The sequence below is a fragment of the Nylanderia fulva genome, unplaced genomic scaffold (genome assembly GCF_048542155.1).
Source record: "Nylanderia fulva isolate GAGA-0341 unplaced genomic scaffold, ASM4854215v1 Scaffold17, whole genome shotgun sequence".
NCBI classification, from domain to species: Eukaryota; Metazoa; Arthropoda; class Insecta; order Hymenoptera; family Formicidae; genus Nylanderia; species Nylanderia fulva.
In genome coordinates, this window is record NW_028189945.1 from 1,917,853 (window position 1) to 1,944,566 (window position 26,714).

At 32.9% G+C, this 26,714-nt stretch overlaps 2 protein-coding genes across 2 annotated transcripts in view; one reads left to right on the forward strand and one right to left on the reverse strand.

Annotated features, from left to right (window-relative positions):
• Positions 1 to 156: 156 nt before the first annotated feature.
• On the forward strand, positions 157 to 1,914 carry LOC114938353 (uncharacterized). The gene is made up of 2 exons (XM_029312268.2): positions 157 to 1,470; positions 1,534 to 1,914. The coding sequence occupies exons 1-2, from the start codon at positions 360 to 362 to the stop codon at positions 1,773 to 1,775; spliced, it is 1,353 nt and encodes a 450-aa protein (XP_029168101.1). The 5' UTR covers positions 157 to 359; the 3' UTR covers positions 1,776 to 1,914.
• Positions 1,915 to 12,297: 10,383 nt separating this feature from the next.
• LOC114938349 (uncharacterized) overlaps positions 12,298 to 26,714 on the reverse strand; it is a 204,956-nt gene continuing 190,539 nt past the window's right edge. Inside the window, 3 exon segments of the mRNA XM_085481137.1 lie at positions 12,298 to 13,564; positions 13,566 to 14,380; positions 25,117 to 25,305. Of these exon segments, the coding sequence (XP_085337263.1) occupies positions 13,112 to 13,564; positions 13,566 to 14,380; positions 25,117 to 25,305 (1,457 nt within the window). The 3' untranslated portion in view covers positions 12,298 to 13,111.

The following is a 26,714-nucleotide window of genomic DNA, read 5'->3' on the forward strand; positions in this document are numbered from 1 at the left end:
ATAATTTTCTTTTGACATTATTGTTATATTTTAAATTGTATAAACATAAACAATGAAATTAGTATATATTAACCGATATAATATATTAACCAATATATATTGCTATTCGTAAATAAGAAAATATTATTGTAAGTTGAAATATGACTGTTCGATATTGTTTTTCTTTGTGATTGTTCGAAAATTTCTTAAGAGCAGATATAACCGCGACAACTCTCTACAATTATTCTCATTGCTTCGACAACTTCATATTGTGTGGCACAAATTTGCAAAGTCTCTTCTCTCTCTGTTCAAAGTCAGTAAAATTTTAAAGTCAGTAAAACGCAGTTTTGTGTGAAAATAATCTTTAAATATAAATTATAATGTCAGTTGAAGAGGCTCACAGAAATGATAAGAAACATACTTTTTTGGTTAAACAAAAATTTGAAACGTGTCATAAACAAGATAGTGATCATACAAAAAATGAAATGGCTGCAGCATATGTTTATCGAAATACTATTAGTAATATTGAACGTACTCAAAGTCCAGTAAATCAAGCAATCGGACAACCTGCTGAAAATGTTATTCAAGAGCTCACGCACCGATTGGAGAAGAAGAACGTTAAAAGAGATAATGTTTATATTATGTTTAAAACAAGATTCCAGTGGTCGAAATGTTTTATACCGAAAAGCGAGAAGAAAATTGACAAGCAAATATTAACAGACTTCCTAAATGTTATATTTTGTACAAATATTACAGGTGATCATAAATTTCCACCATTTTATTTTTATGACGGTAGAATGCAAAAAACCGCTAAGAATATAAAAAATATTCCTAATTTATGTACAAGAGGTGAAATTAAAAAAATTCTCACAGATTGGTGCAATAATCATTTTGTGAAACTTGTGAAAAAACGTCAACAGGAAACAAATGTAAGTGACAAAGTGCTTTTAATCGTTCTTGGATCCAGGATGTTTCCTGATATTGATGCAAAAAATATTACGCAAAATGACAATTTCGAGGTACAGTTTCTTTCAGGATACAATAAACAAATATCAAGAATAAAGAAACTCACGATTAGATTAATAAGAAAAAAATGTAAAAATAAATTTCACGACTTTTGCACATCTTACGATATGAACATTTATGTTTCAACGATTAACGAGGAATGGTATAACAATCAGTGTGAATATTTCATAAAATTATTTAACGACTTTTTGTCAAATTGTTGTACAAAAGAAAATACAATGGTAACGTCTTCAATTAATCAGACACCAAAGGTAATTATAAATGTAACTGAAGAAGATACGACACTTAAGGAAATATCAGCACAAGTAGAAGAACAATCGAAAAACAGGAGAAGTGTTGGAAAATACAAAGAAAAAGTTACCCCTTCAGATGATGTAATAGAAGATCTCAATTCTCATAAAGAAGATGAAGAAAAAGAACATCAAGAACAACAGGATAATGATAAAAATAATGAAGAAATTATAGGTAGAGTAAATACAATTTTTATAAGATTAAGGATTTATGTAAATAACGATTATGTACTTTCAGATAATTTCACAAAATGTTCAAACTCTGGCCAAAAAATCGATGGAAGAGAGTGTCAACAACTGGAAAGCACAGTAACCGTAGATAACATTATAAACGGTGAAGAAAATATAGAATCAAGCTCCCTAAATTTAGATAACAAAGTAGAAGTACACGTAGAAGACATTCTTAGAGTAATAGAATCATCCGATACGAGTTACGACGAGGCAAATTTGTATAGTTTTTTGGTACATTATAGCTTTTGATATTTTTAACACAATACGCAAGATGGAATATTGAAATTTTATATATGAAACTTAATGTGTCATATGTTTCTTTATATTACTCATTGTTAGCTGCAACTATTAAATGAGTAATGTTTTTTTTTAGTAAAACAATTTTAGATTGGAAATTTGAATTTAAAATTAATATACATGATGATGTATTTTATTGTTGTAAATAACTGCGAAATATTCAAATATTCATAAAGATCTCTATATGCCGGAAAATCAGTTTCTAGAAAATCAAGAAAAACTTTAAGAACATATTAAATTTACGTATTTTTTCCACAACTTTTTTTATGTGAGGAAATAGATGTATTTTTATCGGTAAATTTATTTCTTTGAATAAAATTTTAATATAAATGTTTTAATATTCACTAAAATTGAGAATATGTAGATAGTTTTTAGTTCTATTTATTCATATATACGTATATTAACAAAATGTTTTTAATTTTATTTGCAAATTTAGTAAATAAAATACATCAAATTGATTCAAACGTTATATTTATTTTAAACAGAAGAATATAGTTTGTTCTTGTGTTAGTAAAACAGAATGTTGAATATTTTAATGCACATTAAAAAACTCGTGATGAGCTATAAAAAATTTGAAATGATAGATATTTTTAACACATTGATGTAAACTCAAGAAACGTTTTCACACTCTCGAAAGTAATGAGGTATTACAATTGCATTAAATAAATATGAATATATCATTTAATAATATTATAATACATATATATACATATATAATACACATATATACATATATATATATATATATATATATATATATATATATATAATTATATATAATAATTTAATTTATACATTATAAAATTTCTCTTATTTCATCTGTTTAAATGACTTGATTTTCACTTAATGTAAAATCTTGATAAATATAAAATAATTACGAAATAAATAATTTTGCATTATTAAAGTACAGGTTTATAGAATTTCTTATTTAATGAAAGATCTCTTGTTTCTTTTTTAATTTTTTTTTCATATCTTTTGTATTTATCTCATCATCCTTTTCTTCAAAATTTCTTCGAAATTTTGTTGTACGGCAGAGGAGAGATTTTAGTTTTCGAAATAATTCTGGATAAAAAATATTAATCCAAACACAAATTTTTAAAAAATTACAATAGCAATACTGAATTTTGTATCAAGAAAAAAAATGTGTTGAAAAATATGATGTCTCTCTCACCTGTCGGAACCATGGCTCCTCACTTTGCCTGGCAGTAGAGGCGGACCCGGGCCGCGCTGTGCCCGAGCCTGAGGCCCGCAGGGCGCAGCCAGTTTCCCGGCCGTGGCAGGGTCGTGGCCCCCATTACTCCGGGCGCAATCCCCGAGCCGTAATTCCCCAGGGGCCCCAGGGTGCCGGTTGTGCCCTTCAGCGTGGTCATGCCCATTGGTAGACCGGCGCTTGCTCCGTTCGATCCGTACATCTGTTGCACTAAAATGCCGTAAGACACATCAGTCCAGCCACACCACCTGCATCCCTCTCGACGATAAAGTCGACTTTACTTTTACATACTTCGCGCAATTAATTTAGGAGACAATTTAGGGTTCGAGAGATAATATATCAATATATTTATTTTATTATATATTCTATTGTTGTACAAGACTGTTTTAAAAATAAAATTGTAGGAATTTTTAGAGAAGCAGAAGAATAATTTTTAGATTCCGGAATAAATTATAGCTACATTTATAACTACATTTGTATAGAGCTTTTCTATTTCTTTTGCTTTTATTTATATATATTTAAATTTCACTAATTACGTGCACTTCATTCATATTCTCCTTTTATATTGTATATATTATTTCATAAACCAAATTTGATAAAAAAATTTGATTTACGAAATATATGTGAAAAGCGTAACTATATGTCAGAGCATATAATCATATCATTTAATGAACAGAATTATATAATTAAAGCGGATATCACTGAAAAGGAACATGTTACTATCTCTTTTAAATTCTAAGATAAATTATATATTATTATACCTAAAACGAATGTAATCATACAGAATAATAAGGTTGATTTTACTTTTACATACTTTGCGCAATTAATTTAGAAGACATTTTAATATTCGAGATATATTTTATCTTCTTTGTATATTTATTCAAATTATGTTACAAAACATTCTTAAGAAGAAATTTTTAAAAGATCTAAAAGAGCAGAGAAAGAATTTTTGATTTCGAAACTGTTTGAGCAATCGTGAACTTGTAGTAGTTGTGCTCCTTAATCTGTAACATCATTGAGAAAGCTGTATATCTAGATATTTACACATTATATTATTTATACAATGTTAGCAATTTAAATTCTTTATTACTGTCGTTTATTGTAGAGATATTTGTTCGTCACTTATTACAAAGCAATATTTTATTTATTAATAAAATATCATAAAAACTTGCAAATGTGCAACAAAATCTGTAGAAATCTTGATACTATATTATATTTTATATACCATAAAGTCAAAATTTGAAATGGATTCTAATCTTAAGAGCACGACGTAACTGTAGAGAACGAGATTAAAAATTCTCAAGCGCAACATTTTTGACATTCGCAATGCATGCAATCTATTTTCCCGTCGTCGTGCGACAGCCGACATGCGTTGCGCGCTTTTCCGCGCGCGATTACGCGGTGAATTTTCCGGCGCTCTTTCAGCCGTCACTTATATCTATGTACGGACGAATGGGATAAACTTTGCTTTATGCGCGGGAAATCCGGGTCAGGCGGATTTTGCAAACTTATACGGTCGAGGGAAACGCGGTTAACGTTCCCGGCGATTTTTCGGCGCGCGCGAAACGTGACGTCGCGAGAGCGTGAAATCTACGCGCGGAACGTGACAGGGATAAGAGACGACCGACCGGGCGATCTTTCGGAGACACTTGGCGAAGTTGCACGTATTTACGGTTAACTATGCAAAAGTTTGGGCGATTCCGCGAGTTGCCGTACGTCACAGTTATCTGACGTCTCTCGCAAATTATGCCCGAACGAAAGCTGAGAACGTGAATGGCGTAAAGCCCACCTTTCTCGTCATACAGGAATGTGTTAGTCCTCGAGCAAACTTTAAGCAAGCGCCACTAATTCAATATATGTAGAATTATTAATTATTGTACTTATTATTTTTATTTCAATTATATATATATATATATATATATATATATATTGTATTATAAATTTTGTAAATTTTATATAAATATAAAAATTATAAATCTTTATAATTTAATACATATATAATTTTTTACATTGTGTACGATATTTTCTCGATATTTTTCATTATTTTTATTTCATGTCATGTACATATATTTATTGCATTTTTTTTATTTAAATTTTTCCCGCTACGAGGGTCGTTCATAAAGTTCGTATCTTTAAAGAAAAGGAAACTTTATGAACGACCCACGTATAATAAATTTTTCGCAAATGATAAATGATAAATCTTATACATTTTCTATATTATTTTTCGATAAATCTTTTGTATACATAGAAAAGCATGTAATTTATATTTTCAAAAACGTTAGAATATGTGGACTAAACAGCGAAGAAATGACTTGACGACATTCTTGAGTTTTTACCGACTTAAATAATGTTTCAGAATAAACATTGCAGCATTAAATATATGCTCGGAACGTGAGGGATAAAATTGCGCGCAACTTTAGAAATTTGTGGCAATCGCGTATTAGTTTCATAAAAGTTTCGATTCTCGTATATGTATCACGTGCAAGGAACCGGGCATCGCGTTGCTGATTTAAAGGGAATCATATCGAGTATGTTTTAATCGAATTCGCTATGAAAGTATAATTCATTATCGGTTTATACAGATACAAAAAGAACATCCCTAATATACATCGCTAATACAAACGATTTAAGCGATCTGTTACATAATCAAACGATTAATTGCTCTCTATCGTATTACAAATTCGATGGTGCAGGTTTGGCTCGTGTGACAGAACGCGGTAATAGTGTTACGTTACATTATGCTACAGAATATGGCATAGCATGCGTTTCTCATATTTTTACGAAAACGTTTGCGCCGCTTATGATATATTACTCTATTATACGTTTTCGCTGCATAGCTTGAATTTTAATGGCTGTAATGACGATCAATACGGTGTAATATAAAGAGGGGGATTTATTACTATATACCCAGCAAACACAAAGTAACAATTACATAACATCAATGTTACAATTTCCCACTCAACAATATAACTTGTACGTAACAGTTATATTATTGAGTGGGAAACTGTAACATTGATGTTATGTAATTGTTACTTTGTGTTTGCTGGGATATATATATATATATATATATATATATATATATTGCGTTTAAAGCGATGATATTATTTTATGTAAAAAAGTGCACATTTACCGTCATCTTCTAATATATATATCCTATCTGGCGAATAATTGCGCGAATATACATTTTCGCGCGATCTCTCTTAATTCAAAATGTCACTCACAGGAAAAGAGGTGCGCATTCCGCGGCGAAATTCTCGTCTTACCTCATAAAACGAGAGCGAGGCCATTTTTTGGCCTCTTCGACGACGTCGGCGTTTTCCGTAAATTTGCCGTTCGCAGACGATATTTTTCAAAGTATCGAAAAAAAGGACGACGCAGCGTCCTAAAGAATGTCATTCGGTCAAAAAATTTATGATCGACGCCGAAACTGTAGAAGAGAGCCGCGAAAATGGCTTTATGGAACTGGAGGAAAGGGATTTTTTTATCGTCGACGAATTTTTGTTCTTGTTTCCAATATTATTTCGCGATATAAAATTTTTTAAATATTGTTGTTTGTATATTAATTTCCATAAACAAAGCCATGTACAGATTTACATTCAAATTTTAATTCAAAAGTTTAAAACAAAAGTTAAATTTAAATTTTGGATTTTATGAATTTTTATTTTAATTTTTTATTTTGAATTTTATTTTATTTTAAAATTGATTGCACACATATTTCTCTGCTCGATGTAATATGTCGAGAAAGAAGGCTATTAATCGCGTTTCATAAATAAATTTCTCCGTGTACAGCTGTAATAAAAGCATCGAAATTCGATATTCGCAAACGACGACTAAGATTTCTCGACATTCCGTTTTCTTAAACAGCCATCTTGTGAGAGAGAGACTGCATACACAGAACGCAATCGTGTGATGCAAGTTACGTGACAGTTGGAATACAACTGTCAAAAGTGAGCTCTCTCGGCTGATGGACGAGTGTAGTTTGGAATATGCATGAGGCTGTAGTCGGTGGATGATCACGTTTTCCGGGATCTGATCTTGCGATCTCCATATGCGCTGTATAAAGGGCTTTTAGCGAAATCGCCAACAAAACCGACGACGCCCAGTAATAACGGCAGCATACAACGGGATCATCGCGAAAATGGCGAGAGAATGTTACGTTTATTCCGGCGTATAATCGGCGTATTGATTTCTCGGCGATTGAGGTCACGTAATAGCCATAAAATCTCAGAATTTCGTCGCACAGACGTCACTTTGATAAAAATAGAGTGCTCGGTTCACAAGAGAAAGAGAGAGAAGAGTAGCTATTTTAATTCTGACACATTTTTTTTTATACATTTTACGTACATATGTAAAAATGGAAATATCACGTGTCGAGATGAAATCGAATCGATGTGTATTAGCACCACTATTTTTAGCTGCAGCAAATAAATTAAAGATTTTTTATATATACATATATGTATATAATACTTTAGATTTATATATGTATATTCAGTTATAATAATTCAGAATATTCAAAATTAAAATATATAGTTAATATAAATATGGATAAATACATATATGTATTAACATGTAATTCTTAATATTACATTAGAACATTGAAAATATTACTCTCGTTTGCGATTGCGAATTAACAAAAGAAGAAGAAAGAAAATGAATTTCTAGTTTGCGCTTATATTATCAGTAATCGAACAGCGATTACTGATGAAAGAACGGAATATACGATATAGGTATCAGATAATGATTTTCATCGATAATGAGCTTATGACGCGATATAATAATTATTACGTCGCATAATTATTATTCATTGGACGCGCATATACAGGGATACGATATTCGCAATAACGATAATTGATCACTCGAAAGCGATTACTTCGCACAACATTTATTTGTGCCTTGGCTAATTCACGCATTTAGTGTCTTAATACCGTAAATTTTTTGCACCGTAAGTTTATTTATTACGGGCCTCGTAAAACTGTTACTCAAATGTCCTGAGCGACGCATAGTCGATATAAAATTGTCTGGGATGATTTTAAACAATTTTGAAACTCTATATGGTTATTATATTAAATCGCCCCTTTGTAATACGTCATCGATGTATATCCAATTTCATTGTACTAGAATTAATAGAGAGCTGAATTTCATATATTGGCGCGCATGTATGGAGGGATGAAAGCTCCATACATTTGAATAGCATCATAAATTTGTTAATGGCAACTTCACAAATAATAATATCAAATATATTTTTTATCAGTTAATTGCTGTCGATTATCGATATAAAGGAATATGGAAAAAAAAATGAATGACGCTCGAATGTATAAAATAGCGGATATTTCTCATATATTTTACAATGTTATGAGATTAACAATATTTTGCACGTTTATCTTTCAATTTTCGAGACGCATTTTCAGACATAGTCGATAAAACTACGGAAGAGAAAATTATTTTGAAGTTCTTGAAATGCTGTCAGACGTAACATCGTGATTCTCGTAAATCTTACGAAAGAAATTTGCCCGTTCACGAAAATAACCTCGGGTAAAGTAAACAGCCGAGGCGGAGAGAGCTAAGGTAATGCGTGGCTAATGCGAATTCCGCGGTAAAGTTTTATTAAATTATATTCCACTCGGCAAATTCAAATTATCTCGGATACTGCGCCTGCGAGGGCGCGCGTACATACATATATATTCGAGAGTACCAAAAGAAACATATTTGTCTGTACACACACATATATATATATACGTATATGGTGCGAGATACCAAAGTAAATCATGGAAAGTGGACTACATAGGATTTTTCTCCGGCATTTTTTTATTTTTATTTTTATTTTTTGCGCTCGATGTCGAGTATATCGCTGGACACAATATCGTGTGATATACCTCCGCTTAAAATGTAGATCGAAATAAAAAAAAAGAAAACAAATCGTTTCGAGTGAAGCTGTTGGCTTTGCAAAATTTTCAAAAACTAAATCTTTCACAAAAAAATTATTCAAGATGATATACTACGTATACATAGTATGTAGCGCGTCGAGAGTTTAAGACTTGAAAAATATATTTTCCCCATATTTTTTCTACAAATTAAAAAAAATGTAAAGCCCTTATTTCGCTCCGGTGCAGCAGTGCTGGAAACAAGTTTCTCTCGTCTAATCTCCATTGCAGCGCGAGCTAACCGAGAGATAACGAAATAGCATCCGCTCATTGTGATTCAGCCTCCGGAGTATTGCACGCGCATTCGGCGCATTTTCGACAAGTTTTCCCTCCTTTTTCTCTCACTCGCCTTCGTTTCCCTATACTTCCCCGCATTTTTCTCTCCGAAGACTTCTCGCATTCTATCGCCAAGATTGGCATTCTTGCGCATCTGGAGACCAGCGCGCCCTTTCCATCAACCCTTTCCTCGACGATCCGATGCGATGGCGAGAATGCGGGATTGCGGCCGCGGTAAGGATGCGCATTTCTCCGCCTAAGTTTAAATTGTGTACTCGGGAAAACGGTTCGCCCACCCCCAACTATTCGAACAACTTTTAATACAGCTGCCATTGCCCGCTCGCGAAGTATGATAATCAGCCGGCTTTTCCGCTCGCGGAGGAAAAGGAACGGCGAAACACAAACAGTTTCCTTCAATTTTAGTTTATTTTTTTTGTTTTTAGAACGCGCACCTTATGTGTTCAGTGAGGGTAAAAAAATTCAATTCGTCGATGAAAATACTGTCAAATTATATCCATTTTTTAAGGATTTAAATAGCCCTTATGTCTGTCATAAAAAATAGGAACGGCGAAACACAAACAGTTTCCTTCAATTTTATTTTTTTTTGTTCTTAGAACGCACATCTTACGTGTTCAGTGAGGGTAAAAAAATTCAATTCGTCGATGAAAATACTGTCGAATTATATCCATATTTTAAGGATTTAAATAGCCCTTGTGTCTGTCATAAAAAAAAAGGAACGGCGAAACACAAACAGTTTCCTTCAATTTTATTTATTTTTTTTGTTTTTAGGACGCGCATCTTACGTGTTTAGTGAGGGTAAAAAAATTCAATTCGTCGATAAAAATACTGTCGAATTATATCCATATTTTAAGGATTTAAATAGCCCTTGTGTCTGTCAAAAAAAAAAGTATTTTTCGAATACAAATTTTTACACAAATTTTATTAATATACCTACATTTAATTATATAATACATTAATTGTGTACATATTTTTTGTATATATTGATTTGAGAAAAAAAAGAACAGTAATATATTGCAATCTCGTATTCTCCAAACCGCGCGTTGATTTACGGGCGATTTGTCAGCTGGTCGCGTCCGATCTCGCGCATTCGGAAGAAACTCCTTTAAAGTCAATTTAAGAGTCTTAATTGAGCGGACGCGGAGCGACGATCTCGCAGCTTAATCGCAAATTAGTGTCGGACGCAACCTGTTGCTGGAACGCGAAATTTGTCGTTCAATTTTAAGCTATGACCATTGAGCTTTCTCTGGAGGAGAGAGACAGAGAAATTACTGTCTCTCTCCCTCTCGTGCTTTTTACTTGGATCATTCTTGCCATCACGTAGTCAGTAACGAGGGTCTCGTTAGTTGCTAACGAATTGTTTGGATACAATCGCGCGAATTTCCTTCTCCCACCCTCTGGGACGTGTTCCTCGCATTCATTAACATTCGAATCAGGACGGCTTGGATTTCGAATGCTTTGATACTGCGGATTAAGTTGATTGGATCGCATTATATGAACGGTTCTCCGGAAACGAGGTTAACCAATGGCTGTATGAATATACAGATAGAGGAAGAAAGAGAGAGAAAAAAATCGCGATAATATCGTTCCGTAATTTATAGCAAATAGTTTTCTCTGGAAATTAAACGCATTTTTTCCCGAGATCGTCCAAACTGTTAATATGATTATAAAACCGTAAATATTATAAAGTATATATGCAATTATGAATAATATAATTATTGTAACGTGGAAAACAAAAGCGTATATAAACGAGTACGTGTATTAAAATTTAATAAGATTTTTTGAAAATTAAATAGGCCAACGATCAAAGCAAATGACAAGCATTGATTGAAAAAGTACGAATGTGACGAGATTTTATTTATTGCTCTTATATATTGCATATAATATCTTATTATATAATTGGATATGATATATAATATAATGTATTATGTGTGCATATACCTAATATAAATGTATATGTAATACTTAGATATATATATTTCCTTACTTATAAAATTACATTCTTATGACAAACATTACATATTGAGATACGTTAACTTAAAGTGAGGTTTATACTTACGAAAAATAGTATGTGTTTAGAATTCAAACAAAATATAAAATATCAAAATCAGGAAGAATGTCTAATCAAATTTTTATTTATTTATATTTATAATATAAAATATCTAAAAATAAAGTTATTTGAATAAAATCTTTAAATATAGTTAGACCATATAAAATAATAGTTTCTGAAATTTTCTTTATATCTTTCTATTTCTAAATTATTTTTAAATTATTTTCGTAAAAATATAAATAATGTTAAATATGGCATCATTATATGAGCATTATAATATACATGTATATAAGTATATATTTAACTCTCATGCATTAACTTTAGCTAAAAATAATAAAATATTGACTTATATTAATATCAAAAATTTCACAAAAATATAACAAAACTGTCTCTGCAAATACTAAACTAGCAATAAGAGAAAAATAATCGAAAAGCTATTTGTGTGGGATATCTTTAACTCTCTCAGGAAATGTCTTTCATATAGCGTACACAGATAATAAGTCTCATTCTCCTGAGATCGATCCTCGAGAATCTAACAGAATCAGTTCGTAAGGCGGGCTTTCGGTCTTCTCATAGCACTATTTCCTTTATATCGAATACTTCGATACATTCTAGACGAGAAAGATATAAGCAAAAAAAAATAAAATAAAATAAAATCACGAAAGATTCGCGCAAAAAGTTCTACGCAATATATTACTATGTATCAATTCATATTTAATTTCAAAACTCATGTAATGCGGCATATGTATATATCAGACATATACATATGTAACTTATCATGCAAAATGCCATGCATCTATCTATTATTGAGAAATAATTCTGGAATAAAATAAATATGAAAAGCAAAGGACAAGATTGATTAGAAAAGATTGCGAATTTGCCAATATTAGAGCTTGACAATACCATAAAAATATCAGAAGAAACATTTCAAGTGGCGGATAAATTGATTAGATAGACAGATAAATAGATGGACTGGCATATACTATATAGATGGATAGATATAATTGTAAATACTTTTTATTTGAACGCTGTACTTCGGATCGATAAGAGATTGTTTAATTCGCTAGTATGTCGCAATCGTGTTCCGCCCCACTTCTCCGGTTTAGCGAGATATCGATTAGCAGGTCGCGATAGTTGTCTGACCTTGACATACTACATCTTCTCGCGCAGCATCAGATTCCGCGTGTTCCAAAATTGACAAGTCTCGAAAAGTCTCGCGAGACTTTGCTCAATACGTCGATTTCATTCACCTAATCTATAGAACAATAGAACTCGTAACAAAGTTCGTGACTGTCTTCAATGTTCTGTCACACTCCTCTTAGATATGTCAGATGCATTTTGTATTTTGCATTTTGATATAAGAAAATGCGTATATCATGTAATCTATTGCGCGAAATACAATATACAATATATAATTATAATCTCTTTTTTCATACTCATAATGAAAAAAAATATTGGACGGGATCTACTTGTAGTGAATTATCGCTCGCTATTTTTAAAAATAAATTAAAAATCTCCAGAAAAATTACGCATATCTCTTAAAATTTTAGACATAATATTAAACGATTAATTGAAATACTTTTCTCGAAATAAAGTTCGAATATAATCTATTTAGATTTTTCAAGATTTTGGTTTCAAAATCGTGTTGAATGACTTACAATTCTCTCGACAAAAACTTGGCATCATCAAGATATCTCAATCTTCCCGACACGCGACGTTAACACGAAGAGTCTTTTATATTTTCGTTCCCATCTCCCGCGTTTCATCAATCCGTACGAGGTCTCTCGTAACATTTTCCCCGAGGAAATCGTAATCACTGATAAAGATCCTGCTGATAAAGATCCAGCTGGTACAGATCCTCTACCGTGAATATTCCCTCCGCGTACGGACTCTGAGCCTTCGTCTTCACCAGATGAAAGCCCTGATATCTCTTGTTGACATCCTCACCCATCAACACCGCGGGATACCTAGGAGGGCAGAGACCCAGCAGATAAGCCACGAATCCGTAACAGGGCCAGCCCCAGAAACCGATCTTCGAGTTGATCGACTCGGCAAAGTACTCCGCCGCTCTATGATGATTACATCCGAATGGATTCCCATGTTCCCAGCATCCAGGCTGATTGACCCCGCCGTTCATGTAAAAATCGATGTGTCCGCTCGGCTCGATCTTACCCTGAATAAACGCGTTCGTGTGCAACACGTCCACAAATTCGGCGTCGCTCGCGTCTAGCTTCTCGTCCTTGTTGACGGTGATGAAGAGCGGCATTCGCCGGGTCGAGGCCGGTGATCCTGGGCACCCGATACGGACGCAGCACGTTGGCCGCGAATGCCGGCACGTGGGCACCCAAGCTGAAACCGATCATGTGGATGTCCGCGGCACCGTGATCTCTCAGACGGTCGACCAGCTGTGCCAGGCAATCGCCCACGTGAGGCACATTGTGGACGGCTAAGGGATAACACGGCGCCGTCGCCAGACGATGCCAATCGACCGCGATGATATTATATCTGCTTCGCTTCAAGTACTCGTTCCTGATATCCACCAAGTATCCCAGTTGCATATCCGAATTGTAGCCGTGCACGATAATTTTGGTGGGCACCGCCGCGACGAAGTTGATATCGGCAAGATTCGAACTCGTGTCGTTCACTAGGATCTGTTGGCCCTCATCCAGATTGAATCTCGTGTAGAGGAAGAACGTCACTTCCTCGTCGGGACAGGTCTGATTGGTGTTCACCAGACAGGGTCCCACGAAGTAGTCCTTACCGAGTTGATCGTCCACCGCGTTGCTCACGACGAAGGTCGTCTGCGTGCTCGTGGTCGTGATAAATTCGCAGATGACGAAAAGTATCGTTAGAATCTTCCAAATTGGCGGATAACCACCCCGTTTGGCGTTCGTCATCTCGTATCCGTCGGAAGGTCCACCTTGACCGCCACGGTAGCGCGCGAAGAAACGTCTGTGAATGATTCCAGGCGACTGTCTGGTGGGAACTGGTCGCTGCAACGATTGGCTGATCGTTGCGGGCGAAACTCCGCAACGATTGAGCAACGTCACGTACTCGACGAGCCTCGACGAGCTTGGAATCCCTAAAGAGCACGGACACACGCGGCGAGGTGTTTTTATTTTATTTTATTTTATTTTATTTATTTTTTCTATCAAAAAATGTTTGATCTGGACGCGGAAGTGAGTCATGGAAGGTGAACATTGTGATTGTTTAGCGACGTGGTTCAAAAATTGAAAGTTTTCTCCTTTGAGAGAATTTGCACGTCGTCGAAAGAAGGAGCTTTGCTAAAGAAGCGTAAATAACAGTTGCCGATTGAAAGTCTCTCGAATTTTTATCGCAATCAAAATATGGTCTTTATCAATTCGAAAATTATTAATGTTTGTTCGCATGGTATACTTGGCACACATTTATTATTTTTTATTTCGACGATAAGATACGTAAGTGATAATTTGATACGAGACAGTACAGTTTAAGATACGTCATTTCTTACGATAATAAGAATGGAGATATCAAAAAATAATTGAAAAATGAATTTAAATATATGACAAAACTTGAGATTTTATCAAATGAGCACGCGCTTGTATTATCAATTTAGAAAACTACGTCATTTTCTCGGACAATCACGACATCTTTTCATCACTCTACGCAAAAAACGACACCATATTCCACGTTAGGTCGAACCGATGACGAAGTAGAGCGCACTGCAGAAGTAAATGATTTTTTTCCATGCACTTGCACGTGTGTCCACTAATCGCGGCGCACTTCGTTCAGAATGCACTTGATCGATGAAACGCGTCATTGATATCGCTCGATACGATAAAACACCGGCGAGGTCTAATCAATGGAACGATTGTGCGCTTAGCGAAGTCTAGGCTACGACGAGCGATTCGAGAAGTGATTACGGCAAATGGCGAATGGCGATCGATGAAAGCTTGAGTGCGGGATTGGCGGGTTAGAATCCCGTGGATGAATACAGGAGATGATGTGACGGCACGTGAACTCTAATGGCACTCGTGTTTTGTACGACAAATTGGATATTTCCGAGATACGAGTGTTTCCTTAATCGTCCCTCGTCGGAATTTCGCGAGAAGCTTTTCATTGTATGGCGAATCCTTCCGACTTCTATCAATAGAATTCATTATTGAAAATTCAGTCGAGCGACTAGCAATTATGCATTATTACTACATAAATCTTTAATTTTATATCGAAACTTTATCATCCTATTCAAGTTTCTCTCTCTCTCTCTCCTTTTATTTTAAAACTCAATAAATTACCTCTTTCATGATTTTATTCTTATCGATCATTTAAGAAACATGTCTAACTTTCGTGTAATTTTTTTATTGACGATTCATTTTTAGTATCAAGATCTTGTATAAGTTACATAAAAAACTGTTAACTTTTGAATAGGTAATATTTAAATAAATTAGTGTTCCTTATATATTTAATAAATAATTTAATATCTAATTAATTTAAATAATATTTTCCTTAAGACGTTTATTATAAATTATTTTCTGCTTTATATTTTTGTTTGCAATTATGAAGAGAAAACATTAGAAAGCACATACATTAAAGAAACTTATTTTAAAAAGCTGTATTTACAAATTTGATTTTATCTGGAATTTTGAACGGGAATACCTGAAAGATCAGAAGATTCTCAGGGAAAAATTTGTTTATAAGATTTGAGTACAGACACTCTGATAAATCTATTTTATATGTATAATAATTCTAGAAAAAAAGCATACGACTGTATGCGAAATATGTCAGCGTATTTGTGCTCATATTTATTCCAAAGTGAATTTAGAAGAACCACGAATCTCTCTATCGTGAATATTTGAACAATGAGAGAAAAGTTCGAAGCTTTTGTTGCTGGATTCTAGCAATTAGAAGTTGATATCGTTGATTTACGTTTGCGGACGCGGTCCGATAACACGTGTGCTGTTGTGCATCGCGTGACTAACTCCAATGGCATCGAAGGCTGCTTTGAATAATGCGCCAACTTCCTGTTACAGCTCGAGTCTCGTTCGGAATAATTGCAAGCGATTGTACTACCAAATATCAGTAAAGCTCGAAATGAATGCCATTTCCTTACGTCGAACAAAGCACAATATTATCGATCGGATTTCGGGATCTGAAAACCCACATGGGATTTTCGCGTTTCGAGACAAGAAGAGAAAGTATTTGTTACTTCCGTTGCGTGCGACAAGGTGAAATTTCGTTCGAGTTGGCATGCAGCCTACAAACATATCGATAAACTTTCGCGAACGGCGCGTATGTGAATGCTAATTGTGGTCAAAAAAAAATTTTTTGCGTTCGTTGTCACGAACAGCCGAGAGCTGTCCCAATTATATGCGTGTCCATGCAATTATCGCTATTATCGATCATCAGCTAAGCAAACCGCTCTGTGTTTAAACGGAGCTCGCATATGACCGCGAGCGAATATTTAATCGTGCTGATATTCAGTGACAAATATTAAGCAGTGCAAATTAAGGGATGTATTATTAAATTTTAAACAATGTAAAAATTAAAAGGAAAAAGAATAGAAATCTAAAAAAAGACAATTGTTTCTGTAAATGGTTTTATCTTTTTTATCACATATGATTTTTCTAGAAAAAAAGTGTATATATACAAAAAAATATATATATATATAATATATAATATTATATATTATAATTATATATAATAATTTTATATATATGTACGTAATTTTCCCTAAATTTAAACCGAAACGTCTAAATACTAAATAAGAGCGAATAATCTCATTTCATCGGCTTATCATACATTATAATTTAAGATTTTCATGAATGATTTAGATATTCCCTTTAAACATAAAGTCCTACTTTTCGTCGAGTTTCTTTCGAGCCAAGCCCCGAAATGAGTTTATTTACATAAGCAGTAAGAGACTAAGAGAAAAGGAAAAAAGAAGGACGAATGTATTCTCATTCCTCCTACATAATCCGCCTGTACTCGAGCACTCGCAGAAATTCTCCAAATGTAGATTGGCAGTCTTGTTTCATACTTGAAAATATTTATCTAGGTATTCAGTAATAGTATACATCTCAATATATATGTGTCTCGAAAATACGAATATTCTCCGAATAGAAAGCATCCTACATTCAAACTTATAATACATAATTTGGGAAAAATTATTAATAAAATTAATTAGAAATATTTAATTAATTTACAACATATTTGTTTGTGGTAGAATTTTAATTATCCCATATAATTATAGAAAATTTTTATTTTTTATTGTAAAAAATAAAATAATAAAAAATCTTAAAATACTTGCGTAAAAATATTTAGCTTTATATATAAAAGTATTAATAGTTCAGGCTACAAATATAGATTCATCGTCTCTCTTTCTCTCTTGTAAAAATATTTATAAAAACATGAAGAAGGAATAATTCAACGACTTAAATGCAATAATAATTCAATAAAAAAGTAAATTGGTTTAGTCGAAATAATTTCAATATTGCCAAAAATATTTATTTTTGAGTAGCAATCCAATTTTTATAATGCACATGCACCGCTTAATACGATTAAAATTACTGTTACCGCATACTTCCTATTAATCATGTTATATTTCAAAGAAAATCGATATCCCAGACTCGCTTCAATTTGCGGTGTGTGCGGCTTATCAGCCAATCATATTATAATCCTCAATTTAAAAATGTAATCCGTGTTACATTGACTAATGATGAAATCGGTGGCATGAAGTGTACATACGCGCGCCTCGAAATAGACATAGTTGTCGTATGGTTGCATTGATTATCGCGCTAAAGCTTCATTACCGAAGGAATTAATTTCATTATAGCGAATGTTAATGTCATAAATGTATTATTTCAAATTATTTCGAACTGGATCACAATCAATCCTCGATTAAAAATTGATAATTCTCCTTCGACTATTTATCTTTCTTTTTGCGTTTTTTTTTTTTTTTTTTTTTGAATTTTCGAATTTAAAATTCTATTTACAAATTGCAGGGGAGAATCTAGTTTCCGTTCTTGTCCTCGTTTCGTGTGTGTATTCAATTGCGGGAGAACTCCGCTGAAACTTTTATTTATTATTAAAAAGTACACATAAGCGAGTGAGCGAGGAGGAGAGCGATTTTTCTATTTTCCCGACCGTTCAGATCGACAAAGTCATCCTTTTTTTTTGGACCGAGGCCAAAGCATGATGTACCTTTTGCCTCCATTTATTCTGCATTTTCCTCTATATTCCCAGGATAGTGGAATATCGTAACAAGAGTGCACATGCAAAACTTTTAGTTAAGGTATACGAACTATCGACATTTATTTTGTAAAAGCCACACACGGTGTGTCGGTAAATTTCATATAAGCCTCTCTCTTATTTCTCTCGCTTTTGCTCTGTTACTTCGATATTTTTTCCAATTTGCGGACTACGATTGTAATCTCCTCTTTGAAATGTATTTTATCACATTACATCTGATGCCCTGTCCGTTTTCTTACTTGAAAAAAAGTTGTGCGTAACTTTTTATTTAATTTTCGTTAAAATTATTCTCTCGTCTCTGAAATATAACGAATTACATTATAGCGAGAAAAAATTTTCGGCCTCGCATTTTTTCGCAGAAAATTCTCGCCAGTGCAAATAGTCTCAAAAAATTATTTAAATTAATTTAATAATCCTCAATTATATATATATATTTTTATTTGATTTGAATGTACGCAATTTTCCGCATATATATATATATATATATATGCAAAATACGTAAAAGTTTTACGATAAATATTTGACGAAAACTCGGGCCGGCGCTTTGCTGCATAGCGGAGTTTGACATTTGCTTCGACCCGATGATACAAAGCTTCGCCGCGTTGCTTCAATTTATTGCTATTCCGCCAAACTCGGACGTGTCGGACTCGGATATATCTGCGCAATCCAGGGGTTGCGTCTGGACCCGACTCTCCGGATGCTGCAGACTTGTATTATATATTCTGAATACCTCCGGCTCTTGGAGAGATATATGGGATGCTGCACGCGGAGCTTTTAATCGGATCCAGTTACGCAAACTTGGGATTTTTAATCGAATTTATATTTATTTATATTTATTTTCCAATCTGTTGCAGTCGTTTGATTTTTATTCCCGCGGCCACTTTTGATACCCGCTCGAATAAATATCGCTCGGACATGAAACTTGCGACAAAGGGCCGACAGGTGAGACTGCCTCGTCGCATTTGATGTACAAAAATATATCTGCGCTGCTGCAAAACTCTCTGCAACCGCGCTAACACTAAACTTTTTTTACATTTACGAGGAACGGCGCTTGTCGAAAGTGTCGTAAAAACGAGCATCTTTCATCGTTTGCATGGGTTTAATATTCAATCATGCGGTCATAATCGCTACAGGTTATATCAAAGCGGGCAATTAAATGTAAAAAATCAACGAGAAAGAATAAAAAGGATATATATCGCTCTATTCTCTTGGTGAAATACAATTAAAATATCGCGAAAATTAAATCAGTGGATTTAAAAAGTGCAATTAAACATCTCGCTATTTTACGTATTTATAACTTTGATCTTAAATAAGAAGCTTAATATATATATATATATATGAGATATAAGAGAAACCCCAAGCGACATTATATCTCAAAGAAATTGAAAAATGTAGCACGGAGAGAAAAAGAGCTCGGTCGTAGATTAAAAAATGCGACGTCTTAGTTTCTATCTCGCGAATAATTCAGTCGTAACTGAAAGAGAGAGAGTAAATTAGGAAATTCTGACACAATACGATACTTCTTTAATACGGCGTGAACGTTGAAATGCATAGCTCTATGAATTTTCAATGATAATTTTCATATTAGACTTATCGCATTAGCTTATTGGAAATACGTTATTGCGTTCAAAGTTCCTGTTATTCGTGTCGTTAATAAATCTTGCAACGTGATGCCAGAAACGGCCGTTATCAAGTCGACGCGCTCCATTAAATCGGGATGGGTGACGTAACAGCAGTTTTTTTTACTCCCAGTCTCACTTATAATCTCGGATCTTCTGAAGTGAAGTTTAGTAACCCGTTTTTTAAATTTAAGGTTCCGAATCTTCTTCAAAAAGTTTCAGAATTTCTAATATGATCGAAAAAGTTTGACGATTAAATGTAAAAATATGATGGATTCCTGAAAACGGGGGATGTCAACATTGTTTTTATTTTACATGAAAATTGATATAACTTTTCTATTTCAATAAAACAATATTTATCGATAAATATATACACATGTATGGTACATATGTATACCTATGAAATTTTAGCAAAAAGTATAAAGCGCCTATTTTTAATTGTAGTAACAATTAAACAAAATAGTTGTGAAATGAAAAATAGATGTCAATACTGAATTTCTGAAAAATATATGGTAAATTTTTTATAACTATTTTTGTTTCACAACTCTATTTTGTTTAATTGTTATTGTAATTAAAAATAAATGCTTTATATTTTGGCCAAGGCTGTATGTATATTATATATATATAATTTAAATAAAAAGTTATTATTATTAATTTTGATTAGAATTTGAAAAGCTAATTTAGTTTTAATTTTCAAGAATATTCCTGAGTTTCGAGATAAAATTTATTAATTTATAAAAACATAAAAAATTTTCATGTGTAAAGAATTGTTAAAAAAGCTCTTTTATTTTTATATTTATCGACACTTTATTAGTTGGATCACCAATTCGCTAATTCGCGAAAGAGCAAAGTTATTGAAATAAAATGCGATGAGCTATTTAAAATTCAAACGATTAAAATAAGAGATAGTATATTTATAAAAGGGAAATTGACGACTTAGATTTGCTCGACCTCTTTGAATATACACTCGATTAATTTTAGTCAATTGATTCCAATTAGATCTTAAATAGTTTCCTTGACATCGTATTTAAAACTATTATTGATTTGATTGCGTCATGTAAATACAATATATGTAATGTGCAGAACAATGATATATGATTGTCTATAAATAATTCTGGTTTAATCTGGTATTCTGGTAATAAATATAAATACGTTTTACAATACGATTAATTAAAATCGCGTTGATAATCGTTTTATCCGCTATCTTAAAAAGGCAAATATATATTATTTTTAAAAACCATTTGACGTTAATTTTAAATCATATTTTCTAGGATGGAAACAATTTTGATTTAATTGACAACGAAATTCTAAATCCGTAGAGCCCCAAAATATTTCTTTCGTAAAAAGAACTGTCATTTGTGGAGATTGAATATTATATAGAGATTAATTTAATAGATGCAAAACACACACGAGAACGTCTCGATGCTATCGATCGTAAAGAGAGTAATTTGACGCCAGTATAATTTGCATTAACTCATCTACGTGAATTATCGTTCGCATTATCGAGGCACTACAACCAGTAATATAAATTGTATCTCACTAGGTAATACATCGCAAACATATAACTTAATTCACCCGCGTAAAGATCAGTTATTCGCTATCCGAGATAGACCCTGGTTCGATTAATCAGTCGAAAACGTGTTTCTACACCAAAATTAATTATCCGTCCCGCGTTTGTTTCGGATAATCGAATTTCCGGTGCGCGACCCATCATGCACCGAGATAGCGCGAGAGATAGAAGAAGTTTCGACTTCCGTATATTAAACTAATTTAAACGCGAGTGCAATTTCTCTCTCTCTCTCGTTTTCTTTCCCTCTGTCTGTTTCTCATTCTCCCTTTTTCCGCGGTTAGTAATAGCAATAAACAAACGGGACGAGAAACAAGCCGCGAGACACGCGCTATTTGTTATCGATTACCGCGGGGCCAAAAAACAACAACGATATACATTCGAGACGGAATTGTGGCAAACATCGCGATACCGCGCGTTTCGCCGATTGAAATCGCGAAAAGCCAAACGACATTATAAAACGAGCGCGAGAGCGGACCGAAACGGCGACGATCGATCGTTTAATGAAAATATACCCACGCGCGTTTTGTTCGGGAAGCTTTTTTCCTCCTCGTATCACTTTTTTCTTTTTTTTTTTTTTTTTTTTTCATCCGTCATCTCCGCCCTCTAATTTCGCTGCGCTGCCGCCGCAAACGCCCGCGGTAACAGTTACGCGTAAATAAATAACGAATAGCATTGTAAGGGAGAGAGGCTCACAACAGAATGTATCGGTCTATCGATCATCTCGCTGCTTAATTATAACGGGGCGAGCGAGATTCAATCTAACCGATGGTCGCTGATTAATTCAGCGCTAACCGCAGATATTTGGGTCGGCTCTTGTTGAAAGGTCGTCGTATATAACGACGTGTGTGACGTCACGTTTTATTTATGCATTCGGAACCGAGCGGAATGATTGCGATGATGAAGAGAGGGATCATCCCTTGTCCGGGCAGCGTTCGGAGACCCTTAGGTGGTTATCGAGCACCGTGAAAAAAAATGATACCGAAGTACGAGGGAGTTTAATCCAGCGTGAAAATAATTCGTCGTATATAGATACGAATTCGCGAAGAAAACTGATCTGATTAGATTTTATTTATATAAAATATGTATTAAAATATATATTAGATTTTATTTATATAAAATATATATTTAAATATATATTAGATTTTATTTATATAAAATATATATTAAAATATATATATTAAATATAATATATTAAATATAATATATTAAATATATTTTTAAAATATATATTAAATATATGCATGTATTTTATTACATCCATACGAGTTTCAACCGTGATTTTCCTAGAAAGAAAAATCCAAACATTTTGTAGTACAATAAAAGATTTTGAAATAACTTTAGTTGTACAGAGACTCTGAGGTGACTTTTAATCGGCTTGTGCGTTATCAAGGGAAGACATTTTATTTAAGGAAGAGCGAGTTTGCGCGCGATACAAATTTCATATAAATAATAAAATCGAAAAGCAATAATATAAGTGACTGCGCGAATGTTCTTCCATCCGACAAATAAATTTTAATGGTCGACCGCGAATATACGCGGAATGATTGACGGATGCGGATCGCCGAATGCATTTGTCAAATCTGCAGGTTAAATTAATTAATTAGAATCGTTGTCATGGTACGAAATGACGTGTAGAAGTGCAAGGGAGGGTGGTAAACCACTATGCAATCAAATGAAAAGCAAACATACAGTACGTATACGGGGTGTTCGAATGGGATCAGCATAATCGAGTAACAGCACGCGAACGCGAAATGGCAGGCGCAATGATAACGTAACATTTTGTAAATGTAATCCTAATGTAATAATTCCAAATCCGGGACCAATCCTTGATTATCGTACGTAATCTGGCATTGAGCCACAACTCCGCATTCTGATTGATAAACATACGTATCTCGTATTAATTAGTGCATAATAAATTAGACGTAATTACACTTTACATTTGAAGCCAATATGCAATTATGAAATTAAGTAATGCACCTTTTATCTGATATATATATATATATGTTTGAAAATCAAAAATATATTGCATATAAATTTGTTAGAAAAATATTGCATTCTACATCTGTACAAGAAAATCCCGAGATAAATGATTTGTTGAAAAAACGAAAATTGTAGGAATATAAACTCTAGATTATATATGTGCTAAATAACACTTCGTTCATAGTACTCGGTTATCGAAGTTTGCGCTGGTGACTTATTTCCTCGTGAAATACAAATCGATTTTCAATTTAGTACGCAAAGTGATTTTGTAAAATGTTTGCTCGGAAGGCGAATATGCAGATATATACATGTTTTATATTAAACTGATCAAAAAGAATTTCAACAATGTACTGTGACGTCTGTGTGATTTCTATTCTACAAAGATGATAATATAATAGCATGTTTTACGATAAAGCATAAATAATAAATATTTTATGCTGTAATCGTGAGAGCGTTCGTCCTTTGATCATTGGCTCGACCCGCTAGACTCAAATTGATTAAATGCGTTTGTTATCATTTTTGGGAGATCAAATTAATTAATTTTCATAATTATTAATATAGTCCGCTTAATAAAAGCAAATTGTCTTTAAATGTGAGTGTATCGGATGTAAAAGAGAAATATATATATAATTGAAGGTTGAAATATATTTTTAAACTTATATACAGGATGTTTTAATCAAATTCAATTTGGAAACTCTCTTATTTTAATTTTTTTTAATCAAAAAGAGATTTATTAAAGCTCTTTTTCGCGATAAAGAACATGATTTCAATTTTTATGTATATAATTCATAATATATTTTTGAAGAGCACGCGCGCGTTACAATATTTTATCAAAATTGTATTTCAATTAATTCAGCTATTTTTGTCAAGGTATTATTTCTATATTTATCTGGTAATTTCTACAATATTTGTATAAATACCCGAATTATTTACAAGTAAAATTTGTATAAATTTTAATTCATTTTTTAATTTGTGAAAAATGCTATCTTAGACTTTGTTTTAAAGTAATCTAAGATAACAAATTTCTTTCTTTTGTAATTTTATTCTTACATAAAAAAGGTTGTATAGATACATCTGATTTTGACATTTCTTCAAAAAATAAAAAGACTGAATTACAAGTTATAGAAATTTTCCTTAATTGTACGCAATTTTAGTATTTATACAATCGATATTAATAATTAAATTCACGACAATTATATATACTCGTTTTCGCACGTGTACATCGCGGAAATGCAATCGTTTAGAGCATAATGGCATTAGAGCAAACTGAAAGCGAAAAAGTTTTGCTCGGTGTTTTGAGTTGACAGTGCGCGAAGTAAAACCACAAAGAACGAACGAGGTTGCACCGACTATGGGCGGTTGCAACGACACCAACGACGCGAATCGATCGTGTACATGTAAGGGGGGTTTTTTGTGACTCACATGGGAAGCTGACTGGGGGATGAGACTGAGCGTTGTGCGCGTTATGGGGGTGCCTCGGGGTAGGAACACGCTGCTTGCAAAAGCAGAGAACCGCCGCCGTTACCAGACCGCCCATGCTGAGTATCAGAAAAACAAGGGCGACGGCGAACCAAGTAGTCTGCATGCCTAGGATCGTCGATGCCTCGGAGTCTGAAATTACAAGGAAAGATCGTTAATCAGGCCGAGAAAGTGTCCAGTTTGCCTTTGAAACCAGATACGCTTTCGAACTCAAGTCATATAATGAAGACAACATACAGATATATGAGTGTATATATTGGTAAGATCGGTAAGATGTATATATCGGATGCGAATGAAAAATATTATATATTTTTTGTTTATTATAGAATTGAAAGTAAAAAATATATTTGAACTAGTTCAAGAGGAAAAGATATGTCGCAATAATTGCTTGAATAATTTTGTTTTAATTTAATATAGTATACTTAGATGAAATTTGTAAAATTTTATTTGCCAGGAATATTCTTTTAAGAAGAATATTTACATGTAATGATGAACGATGAAAATGATACGCTTTCAAAGTCAAGTCATATAATGAAGACAATATACAGATATATGAGTGTAAGATGTATATATCGGATGCGAATAAAAAATATTATATATTTTTCGTTTATTATAGAATTGAAAGTAAAAAATATATTTGAACTAGTTCAAGAGGAAAAGATATGTCGCAATAATTGCTTGAATAATTTTGTTTTAATTTAATATAGTATACTTAGATGAAATTTGTAAAATTTTATTTGCCAGGAATATTCTTTTAAGAAGAATATTTACATGTAATGATGAACGATGAAAATAATACGCTTTCAAAGTCAAGTTATATAATGAAGACAATATACAGATATATGAGTGTAAGATGTATATATCGGATGCGAATGAAAAATATTATATATTTTTCGTTTATTATAGAATTGAAAGTAAAAAATATATTTGAACTAGTTCAAGAGGAAAAGATATGTCGCAATAATTGCTTGAATAATTTTGTTTTAATTTAATATAGTATACTTAGATGAAATTTGTAAAATTTTATTTGCCAGGAATATTCTTTTAAGAAGAATATTTACATGTAATGATAAACGATGAAAATAATACGCTTTCAAAGTCAAGTCATATAATGAAGACAATATACAGATATATGAGTGTAAGATGTATATATCGGATGCGAATGAAAAATATTATATATTTTTCGTTTATTATAGAATTGAAAGTAAAAAATATATTTGAACTAGTTCAAGAGGAAAAGATATGTCGCAATAATTGCTGAAATATTTTTATTTTAATTTAATATAGTATACTTAGATGAAATTTGTAAAATTTTATTTGCCAGGAATATTGTTTTAAGAAGAATATTTACATGTAATGGTGAACGATGAAAATAATACGCTTTCAAAGTCAAGTCATATAATGAAGACAATATACAGATATATGAGTGTAAGATGTATACATCGAATGCGAATGAAAAATATTATATATTTTTCGTTTATTATAGAATTGAAAGTAAAAAATATATTTGAACTAGTTCAAGAGGAAAAGATATGTCGCAA

Excerpts from the sequence above, each read along its gene's own strand:
- LOC114938353 (XM_029312268.2), top strand. The coding sequence starts at position 360 with ATGTCAGTTGAAGAGGCTCACAGAAATGATAAGAAACATACTTTTTTG. Across the intron at positions 1,471-1,533 it reads AAATAATGAAGAAATTATAG|ATAATTTCACAAAATGTTCA; the intron begins GTAGAGTAAATA and ends ATGTACTTTCAG.